The 13,254-nt window shown below is 35.4% G+C and overlaps 1 protein-coding gene across 5 annotated transcripts in view; it reads left to right on the top strand.

Annotated features, from left to right (window-relative positions):
- Window positions 1–13,254, top strand: part of LOC113228840 (protein kinase C and casein kinase substrate in neurons protein 2) — a 193,779-nt gene that overhangs the window by 87,199 nt on the left and 93,326 nt on the right. For all 5 annotated transcript variants that reach the window (XM_026462253.1, XM_026462255.1, XM_026462254.1 and 2 more), the window contains exon 3: window positions 6,771–7,015. In XM_026462253.1, coding sequence (XP_026318038.1) covers window positions 6,799–7,015 — 217 coding nt within the window. In that variant the 5' untranslated portion in view covers window positions 6,771–6,798. The remainder of the gene's footprint in view (window positions 1–6,770; window positions 7,016–13,254) is intronic.

The following is a 13,254-nucleotide window of genomic DNA, read 5'->3' as shown; positions in this document are numbered from 1 at the left end:
CATTTTAAAAATAGGATTAAAATCAAGGCAACTCTACAGTTTCTTTGTTCTAACTATTTCAATCGCTTGTGGTTCGAACAATTGAAAATGACCAAGAAGTTTATATAAGCTTCTTGAAACTGACGTAATGGATCTCTTTCCATCTTTTGCGCATGCAATGAGTAGAAAAAGGACAGTTAGCTATTTCATTATTTCGTGTGCTTTTGTAATTTATATTTACGATTCAGTCGTATATAAATTAAATACTATAAAACTGTACTAAATAACACTTTTAAATGACAACTATGATAACACAATTTATTTCTTTAGTGAAAATATGATACAAAATCCTGTTTTCATACTTTACTGCAGTAGTTTTTACAAGTTATTATTTGTACTGCATATACTGGTACTGTATGATTGACAACCGCGCTGTCACTCGAACAAACGAAGACTATTGCGCAATTGACGCTCTGTATGCGATTTTAACGCCCTGCAGGTACGGACACGTTTTTGCTAAAACTGGCCAAACATTTATTTTCCTTCATTTATGGCGAAGCTACTAATTTGGCAACACCGCATAATATAGCACTATTCCTGCTCTAGATAAAGCGTTATGAAGTATGTAAAAAGTCCAGCACATCGGTTACATACGCTCCATTTCTGTTCTCTGGGTCTTCGCTCAAACACCCCATCTTTGGAAGACCACTCACCTCGATAGTATGGCAAATAATTAATAAAAACAATGCCTCAGACGACTTTGCAAAACCGAATAGACATAAAATTTCTATGGCTCCGGACTGTCTTTCACCTTACGCCGTTAGCCAACAGATCATTCTGATGTTGATTCTACAGATCCTGTTTATATTCTGTTAATACTTGAAGTATTTCCATTCAGGATTCTGAGTTGCTAATATTGATATTAATACTGACAATAAGTAATTATACGTACAATAAACTTTCAGTCCACCTTGCAAAATGAAAGTTCAAAACAATGGTTTAAACGGCAGCACTGGTCCGGACGGATAGATTAACAATGCCACAGGAATATTTCTACCTTACACAATTAGTCTGCAGTACCGCTGTACTCAGTGCCTTTATAAATCGTCGTGGTAATAAATTAAAACACTGTATTAGATTTAAACTTCAATCTTTGACGAAGGCTAAAAGAACCGCGTAGTCAGTGTGTACACTAACTACTTATCTAATCTTTGACCGTGGGTGGAGACCATTTTTAGTGTTTTTGACTACCTAGTTGAAATAGACGTGTGCAAAATGACTGTGCGGAGGTACAGAAGGAGGCGATGTGGAAAATTGCACCATATGATGCAGTATTTTGGGTAAATATTTTAATTCTTGTTTTTCATATAGTATACATAGTCGTACTAAGCTCAATTAATAAATAAAGGGACCCAGCACTTACTCTCACTAATAAGTAACGCTGTTGGTGCTGCATATGTCCCATTGACACCATCACTACTTAGCATCAGTTAAACCCACTGTTGTTTTGCCATTTATAAGTTCCTTTTGACATTCACTATCTGATTGATACACATTTTGGTAGGAGTGCTGGCCGTACAAATTATTCTGTTTTCACTAGTCTTTTGAGAACCGAATGAAACCAGTATCATCAGGTTGATCTGGGGTCAGGACCTGATTGATAAGACGTGCTTGCACAGGTAATAGCGCCCTTCCCATGTAACCAAAAGGTTAAGAGGAAAGGATGCTAATCTTCTTGGCTGCATTTGTGGCAATGGATTCAACGTGTTTATTCGTATTTTTTAAGACAATTCTCAATTTGATCTGAAAACGTCCATCGTAGCTGCCCTCTTCTAAAATCTATTACAAGATGTCGCACCCTTGGTGTAATAAGAGTACATCTGCAAAATGTCAAATTTTCAGGAGAGCAGTTTAGAGATTCCTCGAACGAAATTAATTAATCGCTAACTTTTTTATACTTACATAGGTAAGTTATAAAATTTCTCATAATACGTATGTATATGTACATAATATGTATATTATACTTCTTATTATTTTTATGACTTTCATATGATAGAACCAACTTTGACGTATGATCACATGTGGCTTTTTATACCAAAAGTATATTTTGAATCACTGAGGAGCTTAATAAAATAATTTAACAGAGTCACGTTTAAATGAAAAGGTGAAATTAATAATAACTTTGCATTCCACAATGATGTAACGCGAAGCTAATATAATAATCAATTATTATGGTTGTTTTTGAACCGGCAATGTTCCACTACATCGGAATCTATTCAAGTTCATTGTCGAAGTAATGACTTTGAACTTGCAGTTTGCCTTCGCTCGTGATTTGTACTATAACTACCATGTTTATGTTGTTGTTGAAGTAATTTATTCTATACGATCTATGTATGATTTCTCATAGTATTTATTTTGCTGGTGATATCTTTCGAATCTAAAAATATATAAAAGTGGTTTATATGTCGATTACATTATTAATCTGCATATAAAAATGGTTTATATATCGATTACAATATCGATTATATTACATAAGTGATACGTGTTTGTTTTTTTTTTCAAACAAACCAACGTTTTAGGCCCCTTATAGGTTCCATAGTCCTATGTGTAATAATTACGCAAACCTAAAAGGGTTCGCTATACTGAACTGCCTCCGTGGCCGAACGGTTACCATGCCGGACTGCCACGCAGAGGTCCCAGGTTCGATTCCCGGGCCGGGAGAAATATTTGTATGGCCTACATTTATTTCTCTCGTGAGTTTGGGTGTAATTTGTGGTTGTCTAATTGTGTGTCCATGGCACCCGCGACACAGGGTTTCCCTAGTGCGGGGCTATGTTGATTGTGAGCGTTATTATTATTATTGTGAGCGTTATACTGCATTGGAGTCCGCCTTGCCATCTGCCACGGCGGACTGCCATGCAGGTAGGAATGGGCCGTTTAAGAACTCAATTTTTACAATAATATTTGTGATTCTTACGAATCTTTTAATATTATACAGCCTTTTTGCCATGCCTACATTAACACCTTACGAAACGCCGTAACCTAACCCATAAAAGATAAAATGCTCATCGCATGACGTCACCTAACTGGGTTCGGTCCGAACCAAGTTCCGAAGATTTTTATCTAATGAAGTAATCCAGTAAAGCTGTGTGGACGCATCGATATCAGAGATGATGTAATTGTAATTACTACTTATGTTACGTATGTTAATTTAAGGTACAATGTCTGTGTAGGTGGTTTTAAGTCGGTATTACAATTTTAAAGCGAAGAATTGATGACCTGCGTTTCCGATTGACTCATTAAAGGGGTCTACAGGCCGACCCGGGCGGGATGGTATCGGCGACATTGTTTCTAGAGTCATGTCATAAGATCAGATTAGAAATAAGACCGCCGACACCTAATCGCTGGACTATGTCGCCGGGTCGGCGTTTTCGGTCTATAGAGAGATTTTTTTTTTTTAATAGTAATAATAACGCACACACTCAACATAGCCTCGCACTAGGGAAACCCTGTGTCGCGGGTGCCATGGACACAGACATAGACAAACACAAATTACAACCAAACTCACGAGAGGTCTCTTGAGGTCTCACGGCTATAATTCAAGATGCACTCATTTACATATTATTTTTTGTAGAAATTTTAATCTTCAAAAATTACATCAATTTATGGTTCCTTCTAAGTTCACTTTTTTTTTAAAGTTTTTTAAAGTATTAGGTGTCGTACATGGTTTGTGATTTGTTATTGTTGCTAAATAAAAAAATAAGTAGGCATTTCCCTGTAGGTACTATGAGTACCAGGTACCAACTTAACCAAAGAACTAAAATGAATCAAAGTATTTGTAATCATCTTCATAGAAATCAGAGTTACGTGGGTAGAATTCTATCACCTTTTAAACATCCAAACAAGAATCAATACGAATAGTTACTTTTCTAGACAACCCATTAATGGGACCTATAACCAAGTTATGTAGTATTTTAAGTAATACCTCGCACCACGATTATGCCGCTAATGACGTATGCCTGCAGGCTTAGGCATTAGCCATAAACAAAATTCGCGGCAGTGGAGGAACTTTTTTGTGGGCTTCTGTAAATCACTCGTCTTTTATCATTAAACATAGTAAATGGACAGCTTGGAGAAGACATGTCGCACCCTCGAAAGTAACGTGACTAACTTCAAAAATACCGTTTTTGAGAAACTGACAAAAAATTATAATATATTGCCTGTTTGTCTATATTCTACAGGATATGTCACGGAGAGTGCGAGGGAACTGCACGATTAAATTCCATCTGCCCCTTTCCATCATTAGATGACTAGACGTAGGCTGAGGTTCCACCCCTATGCTATAACTTGTTTCTTTTGAAGGCGAAAGTGAAAAGGCGTTGTTCATTTAGTACCCAAGTATTTTTAATGTTAAGTAAAATAATGTAGCTTATGTACAATAGTCAGCCAATAAAATAATTTATAGTCTCTTTTTTTCATCGTCGACCTCATTGTCACTTCACATCAGGTGAGATGAAGGTCAAATGCGTACTTATTTTCAAATAAAAAACATGCAAAATAAAACTAATGTATCTTTTGTTATGTGAAATAGAATTTAGTCATGTTTCGCACCAGTTGAATAGCATAGTCGACTAGTGCCACGTACTTTTAAATTTAAAATATGTTGTCCGTGTTATAAAAAAAATTACATTTTCAATTTCGTCACTTTATTATCGAAGGTTCGATATTTGCCTTTGTGCTCATGCTAAACCTGAAATGACAAGACTTATTCCAAGTCCCTTACAAAACGCATTGTAACATACCTGTTTAAAACTTCTACAACCAAGTTTCCTGAAGTAATCCTTACTAACCTGGGTGATCTTAGGATGATCCTGGGGTCCGTGGTGAGTTGTTGTTTGTTTTTTTTATTGTCTCATCAGGCAGCACAGTATATAGTATTTTAGTAAGTTTACTTGGTAAGTTTATTTTAGTAGGTTTACGGGTCTATGAGCGAAATAAGTTTGGGAATCACTGATCTGCAACTTCATTCAATTGACTTCATTGCGTCGATAAAAATTGTTCAAAAACCTGATGTACTATTGGCTGCATCCTGTAAATAGACGATATCCACTCAACACACTATTTATTTAATGGAATGTTGATTACCGCTATAGTATCCCGCATAATTGGCTGAATCATCAATAAATCACATGGTTTCTTTGCAACTATGAAGTCACTAACAGATTATAACTTATACGTATGGACTCAAGGTCGAGACTATTTGCTTTCGATCGCAAGATCTGGGTAGAATGTCGTCTCATCTGTTGAACACTCATTGTGTGCTACGTAGTATAGTGTATGTTAAACATTTTTTGTCTATTTAAACTCAACGATGTTTTATACGTCTTTGTCAATGAATCTTGGTGTACAACATTTTTACAATATCATATTACACAGTCGCATTGCGATGTTGCAGTGATGTTCTAATTTTAAATGAGAACGAAATATAGTTGAAGGACGTATTAGTGCGAATAGATAACTCTAATGACACTACGCCAACTTAATTTTTGGACCTGGGGCCTTACCATGATCTCTTATTACAGTTCAGTATAGGTTCGTAACGACAAAAAAAAAGAGGATGGTGATCACTTCATGTAGCGCTGTCTCACAACAATTCATTTTAAGTCCTAAACTGAATCGTAATAAGAGTTCATGGTAAGGCCCCTGTTCTGTTTTTAATTGGTTTTTTGTTTCCTTATTTTTTCACAATATTATAGTATATTATGTTTTTTTTTCGAGTTTTGTTTCTTGTTACTTAATCTTTTTCACAAAATTCGGGAAGCATAATATTAATAAATAAATGTGGCTGATGAATGTGGGTGACAAAAATTACAGAAAAGATCAAAAAATAAAGTTAGCGTAGTGTTCATGCATAGGAATAGATCTGCCTTCCTTCCTTATCACAACTAACGTAACCGACATTTTTAGTGAAAAGTCGTATCAGGAATCAGTGAATCAGGATCTACAACCCCTAAAAACGATTTTTTAAATATCTTATTTATAATAATAATAATAAACTTTTTATATGTACCAACTTGGATTACTGGTGTTAGTTTAGCTACTAATAACAATAGTTTATTTACATACAAATTAGACTAACATAATTTTCATAATTTTTTACCATCTACTACTCAACACAATAATATTAATTAAATAAATAAGTAAAATTATGAAGTTCGACTTATACTACAACTTAACAAACAAACAAATTATCAGACTAATTACAATATTTCATTCTAAATTGCATTATTATTAAAATGATTTAGTTAGTCAAGTCTGTTTGCAATCACGTTCTGAACACTGTTGTAGCTTGTATCTATTCTGCGCGCCAAGGACCTGCAGCGCTTGCGCATTGTGAAACTATTTAGTTTTTATTTAGTTTCAATTTTATTGTTAAGCAAAATCAGCGTAATTGTCATTTTAACATTAACTGCCTCGGTGGCCGAACAGTTACCATGCCGGACTGCCACGCAGAGGTCCCAGGTTCGATTCCCGGGCCGGGAGAAATATTTGTAAGACTTACATTTATTTCTGTCGTGAATTTGGGTGTAATTTGTGGTTGTCTATGTGTGTGTCCATGGCACCCGCGACACAGGGTTTACCTAGTGCGGGGCTATGTTGAGTATGTGCGTTATTATTATTATTTTTCAAAGCAATAATAACTTTAGGTGAAAAATGCAAATACTTCAGTTATGATAATGAGGGTACAAATTTGAACATCAAAATTAAATATTGTCTTTTTATTGTTACAGAGGGGCGGTGTGTGAGTGTCGCACCGCCATGTCGCATCACAGCGACGAGCAGGCGCTGCTCTCCGTCACATCAGACTCCTTCTGGGAACCCGGCAACTACAAACGGACCACCAAACGGATAGATGACGGCCACAGATTGTGTAGCGAGCTACAAGCTTTAGTACAAGAAAGAGCAGATATTGAAAAAGCATACGCAAAAAGTTTACGAGGCTGGGCGAAGAAATGGAACGACTTAATCGAAAAAGGTCAGTGGATACCGTTCCATTATTATTTAATCAAAGAAGTAGTCAAACATTACGGACTATGCGCGCACACTCAAACACACACACTTGCTCGCGCTCGCGCATACGCACATAAACAACTTTTTTTAGCATTATGAGATAGTATTTACAATTTTTATTGCTCAACAGTGTATTGGATTTTCTTTTAAGATTTTTGGCTGAGAGGGTGAGGGCTTGGTGAGCTACAGCTCTACATCTGTACTACACCTGTATTACAATACAGGTGTAGTTGCCTAGTACGGTCTCCAGTCTCTCTCAAGGGATACAACATTTAAAATTGTTAGTCTATTATCAGTGTCTGTTCCTTGTGTTGAGAAAATAAATCATTGTTATTATTGTGTAACCAGGTAGAAAAATAATAGTAATTAAAGTAAATATTAGATGGACAACATCACATACGTTTCTCTGAACCCAAAGTAAGTAACTAAAGCACTTCGTCGGCGAAATTCGTAAATAAACCTCGTAACCGCCATTGATGTGAAATAATTATATTAGAATATGATTATACCATTACTTTGTAACTAAACAAAGGTGTACAAATTGTATTGTAAGCTTTAATTGCTTGATATTGTGCTTGAAGAGCGAAAAAGGAATTTCGTTTTAAAATGGAGTTACGCGGTTTTCAATGGACGTAGTTAAGCAAAAAGCATCCAATCCAAAAAAATATCAAATAATGAGTTATATGTACCAAACAGTTTCTAAAGTCTAACCTCTTAGATCAGCAAAAAATCCGACATATAAACCCAAATAAATAACTCTGGAGTTACATGTCGTCGGCTAAATTTGAAAGGTTCCAACGTACATCCGAGAGATCGCAGTTTGAAGTTTAAAAGTGTTTCTCACTCTTGTTTTATTTTCCAAACTTATAAAGTCATGTAGGTTCAGAGATATTTATTTATATGTTGAATTTTTTGCTGGTCTTAGAGGTTAGATTTTAGGAACCGTTTGGTACATATAACTAACTCATTTTTTGATAATTTTATGGATTGGATCGTCTTTGCTTAACTACATCAAATTGCAAATTAATAGACTCTTTGTACCGACTCTGTTTTTTACTCTCTATCTTGTTTTTTTGTTTGCTTGTAGGAACGCGCTTCTATGTTTTTATACTGAGACCGGAAATTTATTCATGTCACTCTTTAAGGACCTCCTTTCAACTGTCAGTGAAACACGCATTATGCATTTAATGAATATCAGTGTACAATATACGGGATAAACATAGAGAAGGCGTAATAAAAAATGTTAAGAGATTATGAACTTGGATATGTGATGTAATCATTGTACCTATTGGCTGTTCTAACTTCATGTTATTAACAAAAGTGTTTTAATTATGTTTGTGGTGTTGTAAGATCTTGATCTTGTTGTTCTTCCTATTTTCAGATCGTACGTCATATTTCCAATTATTATTGTACATTTTGCAAATATGCGATAATTTTGCACCATTTTACTCTTAAAATTTCTTCTTGATATTCCTCTCGGAGGTTAGACAAAATCATGGATATCCCAACTTTTTTCTTTTATACCAAGTAGTGGGACGTGCGCCCAGTGTTACTCAAATCTTTAAATAGCAAAGATTAAAGGGTCACTGCCTAGCGCCCGTCACCGTGAGACTTAAGTTGGCAAGTCCCGTGTGCCTGTAATTTCACCCGCACCATTACGTTTCAAACCGGGAATGCAATAATGCTCGTATTACTACTTGGTGGCAGAAATAGGTAAATTGGGAAGTAGCTCTACTGCTACTTAAGGAAATGCCGCTCTAAAGAGAGAGGTGTTACTGCAATAGAACCATTCTGTCAAATACTTCAACCAGGAGTGCCGCCGTCTACCGATACTTCGTTATTCGGCAATTTTGCTCTGGATGACAAGCTGAAGTAATTTGTGCTTATTGTTCCTCTTGACCTGACCGAAGTATATCTTCCTGCGCTTAACGGTGTTTTATGCTCCACCTTCTTCATTCGTTTATTGAGTACTTCTACATGTCTTCGTAAATTAGAGAATATTTAAATAGATCTCTAACAATGTTACATGGTATTGCTTTTTATAAAAAAGTGCTCCAAATATAGCACTCTTTTTTATACAAACGGCGCAACACTGGTCAACGGGTAGAAGAAAAGGAAGATTTGTGCATTTTAATGGAATCGTAATTACATGTAAAAGACACCCACGTTATCCTCTTTTAAGTATGTTTTGTACAATATTCATCATCATCATTAACTCATTATACGTCCCGATACTGGGTCTCCTTTAAGAAGAAGAACTTTTGTATCTATTTCCAAGGTTCTAGAGTCTAAGGGTCGTATTCTAGAACTGTACTCAATGCTCAAGTCAGGATTTGAGTATGGTTTAAAGCACTCGAAATCATACTCAAGTCCCTGCCATTAGGGTCGTATTTCCAATGCTTGTGTTTCCAGTGCAATCTTGCCTTGAGCATTGAGTAAAGTTCTGGAATACGACCCTAAATATCGTTTATAATATTGTTCCCAAATGTTCCACTTTTGAGTAAAAATTTTAAAGAAAAATTTACCACTAAAGCGAAACATTAGTTAAATCGCCTAAGTAATTCAGTGTTTTTTCGAATGTCTGGTCGGGTATCTTACTTTTTATTTTAGGTCTAATTCGAAAATAAAAAATTTGTCAACTGTCACTTTTTTCATTAATGTGTTTAAATTTCCTGCTAATACAGGTTTGTCAAGTGGTTTTAGATTGCTTTTGTGTTCTTGTAAATTTCATAAACATTAATTTAAAAAACGCTTTTACTCACTAAAGCTTGATTGAATCAGTGTTAAAATGTAACAATTTTCAAATTTTCCGCTGTTTCTGCTTTTTAATATTTTCAAGATTTTTGTTGGCTTTCGGATCCTATCCGAAGAAAATGCCCATACATAAGATTTTAATTCTCATACAAAACAATTATAGTGTAAAATTTCACCAAGATACCTATAAGTGAAAATTAAATAAATCCTCCAGGCTGTGTTGTAACAATTATATTCACTGCCTTGTTTCTCGAGTACATATTTCCTTTGTAAAAGCATTCTGAAATTTCCCATTTTTGGGATTTTTATCAAACTTTACAGAACAATACAATTTATACAGGATGCTAATCACTGTTTTTGTACATGGTTGGAAAATGCAACATTTCATATTAAATCTACAAATACAAATAAATTTTCTGAATATTTTTCAATAATGAACACTATGTTATAATTTTATAGACTGTATTATAGTGAGCTGATGCGATAAATCGAGGATTATTGTGGTTTTGTGTTATCTCTTTATTTGTCTATCATAATACAGAATAATCCCCTTGTAAAAATTAACTTTTACTTACCGATGTAGTGCAGAACATGTCTCAATAAGGTCTCTTTGGAATACAAACGTTTACATATTTGCAGACAGGTCAGAAAAAGTCGTGGTAGTCTGTCTAATGGTTTGTCCTACCGCTTCTCAAGCAGAGGCCGTGAGTTTAAATCCGATTTCGCCCCTCTTGACTTTCTCGAAAGTCATCGAAATCTTTTCGATGAAGGAAAACATCGTGATGACATCCGCACGTCGAAGAAGAGTCAAAACATTCGGAAATCGTGTGAAGTCTGGGGACTTATATGGACCAGCGTCACGTCCTAAGGCCTAAAACTCTCACCTGAGACGCGACCCGTACGCAGGAGTGGGACATATATATTGGTTGATAATGAAGACAGGCCAGAAATAAAGATAGACCGAGAAGAATCTTAAATGAATCACATCGTTTCATTAAGTATTTTAAGTATTAGCAACGACTCAAGACGAACTATAATTTTTGTTCGATCAAATTGTACAAAAACCTCGGCAATATAGTATAATTAAAGACAAAACAAATTGCAATAGGTTCACAAGCGTACAATCGGCAATTAACGTTGCATGGTTTGAACCAACGCAACACAGTCATAAATTCCCCAGTCCACACTAGACCGCACAATTGCATCACGTATTATCTCAAATTATCCACCGTGTATATATGCAAAGATATAGTTTTGCATCCAGAGTTGAAGCGCTATTTATTGTTGATACAGGACTTGTATCCAATGCCAATGGATTCATAATTCATTTATTTGTACCAAACCATCCAAACTACCGCGTCGGCGAACCGGCTTCATGCGACAAGCCTGGTAAAATAAGATAGTCTCAAGTCGATCTCGCATGGATATCGACAATGACTCCCTGTTTTTTGAGGACAAGACCATTGCCTTGAGTTGACTCAGCTGAGAAAGGCTTACAACGTTCCTTTGAAAATATACGTGTATTTTTTTTTTTACACATTTTACTGTCAATTTATGTTATTATATTTACATTCTACTTCGCTTACTTGGTCTACTTAGTCGTTGAACATAATTCCAAACGCATCACAAACTGACAAAACAATAAAGGAGCACTTTTAGTCCTAGGTCATTAAATCACAGAGAAAGACGTGGATAACAATCTACCACTTATCCTATCGATACTACTCAGCGGTTACAAGCCATTACGGGCGGATACTCGAGCGCTATCAGTACAAAGATCTAGTGGTATTTAACGTGATACACCCAGTAATTAGCACGGATTACGTAGAACTAGAAAGCTATATTGGAAATGAAGTAACTTTAAATAGAGGATGTGTATTCATCGTCAAGTGATATCGACTGCTGGGCAATCAAATGTCTTGCCTACTTCTTTCCAGTCTCCTTATGTTGTGCCTTCGTTCAGATCTTTGGGAAAAACTGGCAACTGTCGGAATACGCCATGAGAAAGCCAATATGTCGGCCATTCAAAACCCTTCAAGCACACGGAGTCCCAGACCCATATTAAGCGAGTTTGCCAGAGTACAACTCAATAACGCTATCCGTAGGTAATAACACTATTATACTTACATATTGTATGTGGCAGGACTTAATAAATTCGCCTAAAGATATGCGGTCATATAATGTTGCCATTAAGATTACGTAATGTCCATACATTGTCATGCAATCACACTTCCCTTACATAATACAAGCTAAAAAAGAAATCCTAAGTAAATGGAAAGTCAATCAACGATTCCAAGAAGATATCGAGCATCAATCAAATATCAATCCTTTATTCACATCACACCCCACGACTTCAATTCGATTCAGTGTTTCGCGATGCATTGATGACCAGGTTAAAATGAACTTTCGTATCGACACGCCGTAACAGTGCTTTTAAAATGTCAGATACCCACAAAACCTGGCCCTGAAATATTTGTCGACCAAATAGGAAATCGAAAGTCTCCCTAGTGCGAATTGGGTATACCTGATTGATCGATTACCCTCCCAATTGATTCGGCGACATATTGCGTTAATGATTATGACTGACGCAACGCCGGCGTGGAATGTGTTACAGTATTGCGAAATGCTGGTGAGTGTTGCCATTGATTGTTTTTATCGTCTACAACGTAATGATCTTATAGACTCATTATTACGTCAATATCATGCACATATTAATAATTATCGTTGTGCTCTTGCAAACAATGATTAAGTACTAGGTAGTAATTTAAGTGCATATTTTCACCATTGTGAAATCCAGTGATTAAATGAATAGGTAGACTCAACAATATCGGAAATTACAACCTTACAATTTCATACATCAACAACGAAATACAAGTAGACGATCTAATAGTAAGTAATGTGCATATTTGTAAAAACTAGGTCCTTATTTTTAACCGACTTCAAAAAGTAGTAGGTTCATAATCATAATCATTTATTCATAATTTCCATTACATGTCAATTTATAAAATATATAAATATAAATGTCAAAAAGAATATTAACTAAACAAATGTATTTTAAATCGATTGCATTATAAACTGATATTAAGGAAATATAGTAACTTACATACATATCGAGTTCTTAGGTTTTCGCGATTGTTACACATAGGGAATGAAACTATTTTTCCGGATTTAAATCACGTATATTTGTTTTTTCAAACAAACCGACGTTTCGGGCCCGTTACAGGTCGTCTTTAACGTCGGTTTGTTTAAAAAACAAATATACGCGATTTAAATCCGGAAAAATAGTTTCATTCCCTAACTTACATACAATAAAATAATATTATTTAAAATTAAAAAATTCCGATGAATTAAAAAATCTCTTCTCAATTCGTCTGTATGTTTTTTTTTGTATGTATGTTACGCGATAACTCCGCCATTTGTGAACCAATTTTGATGATTCGTTTTTTTTTG

Source organism: Hyposmocoma kahamanoa, unplaced genomic scaffold (genome assembly GCF_003589595.1).
Source record: "Hyposmocoma kahamanoa isolate Upper Pololo Valley unplaced genomic scaffold, ASM358959v1 244, whole genome shotgun sequence".
NCBI classification, from domain to species: domain Eukaryota; kingdom Metazoa; phylum Arthropoda; class Insecta; order Lepidoptera; family Cosmopterigidae; genus Hyposmocoma; species Hyposmocoma kahamanoa.
Note: the sequence above shows the minus strand (reverse complement) of the source record. Positions and strands in the feature narration are given on the sequence as shown.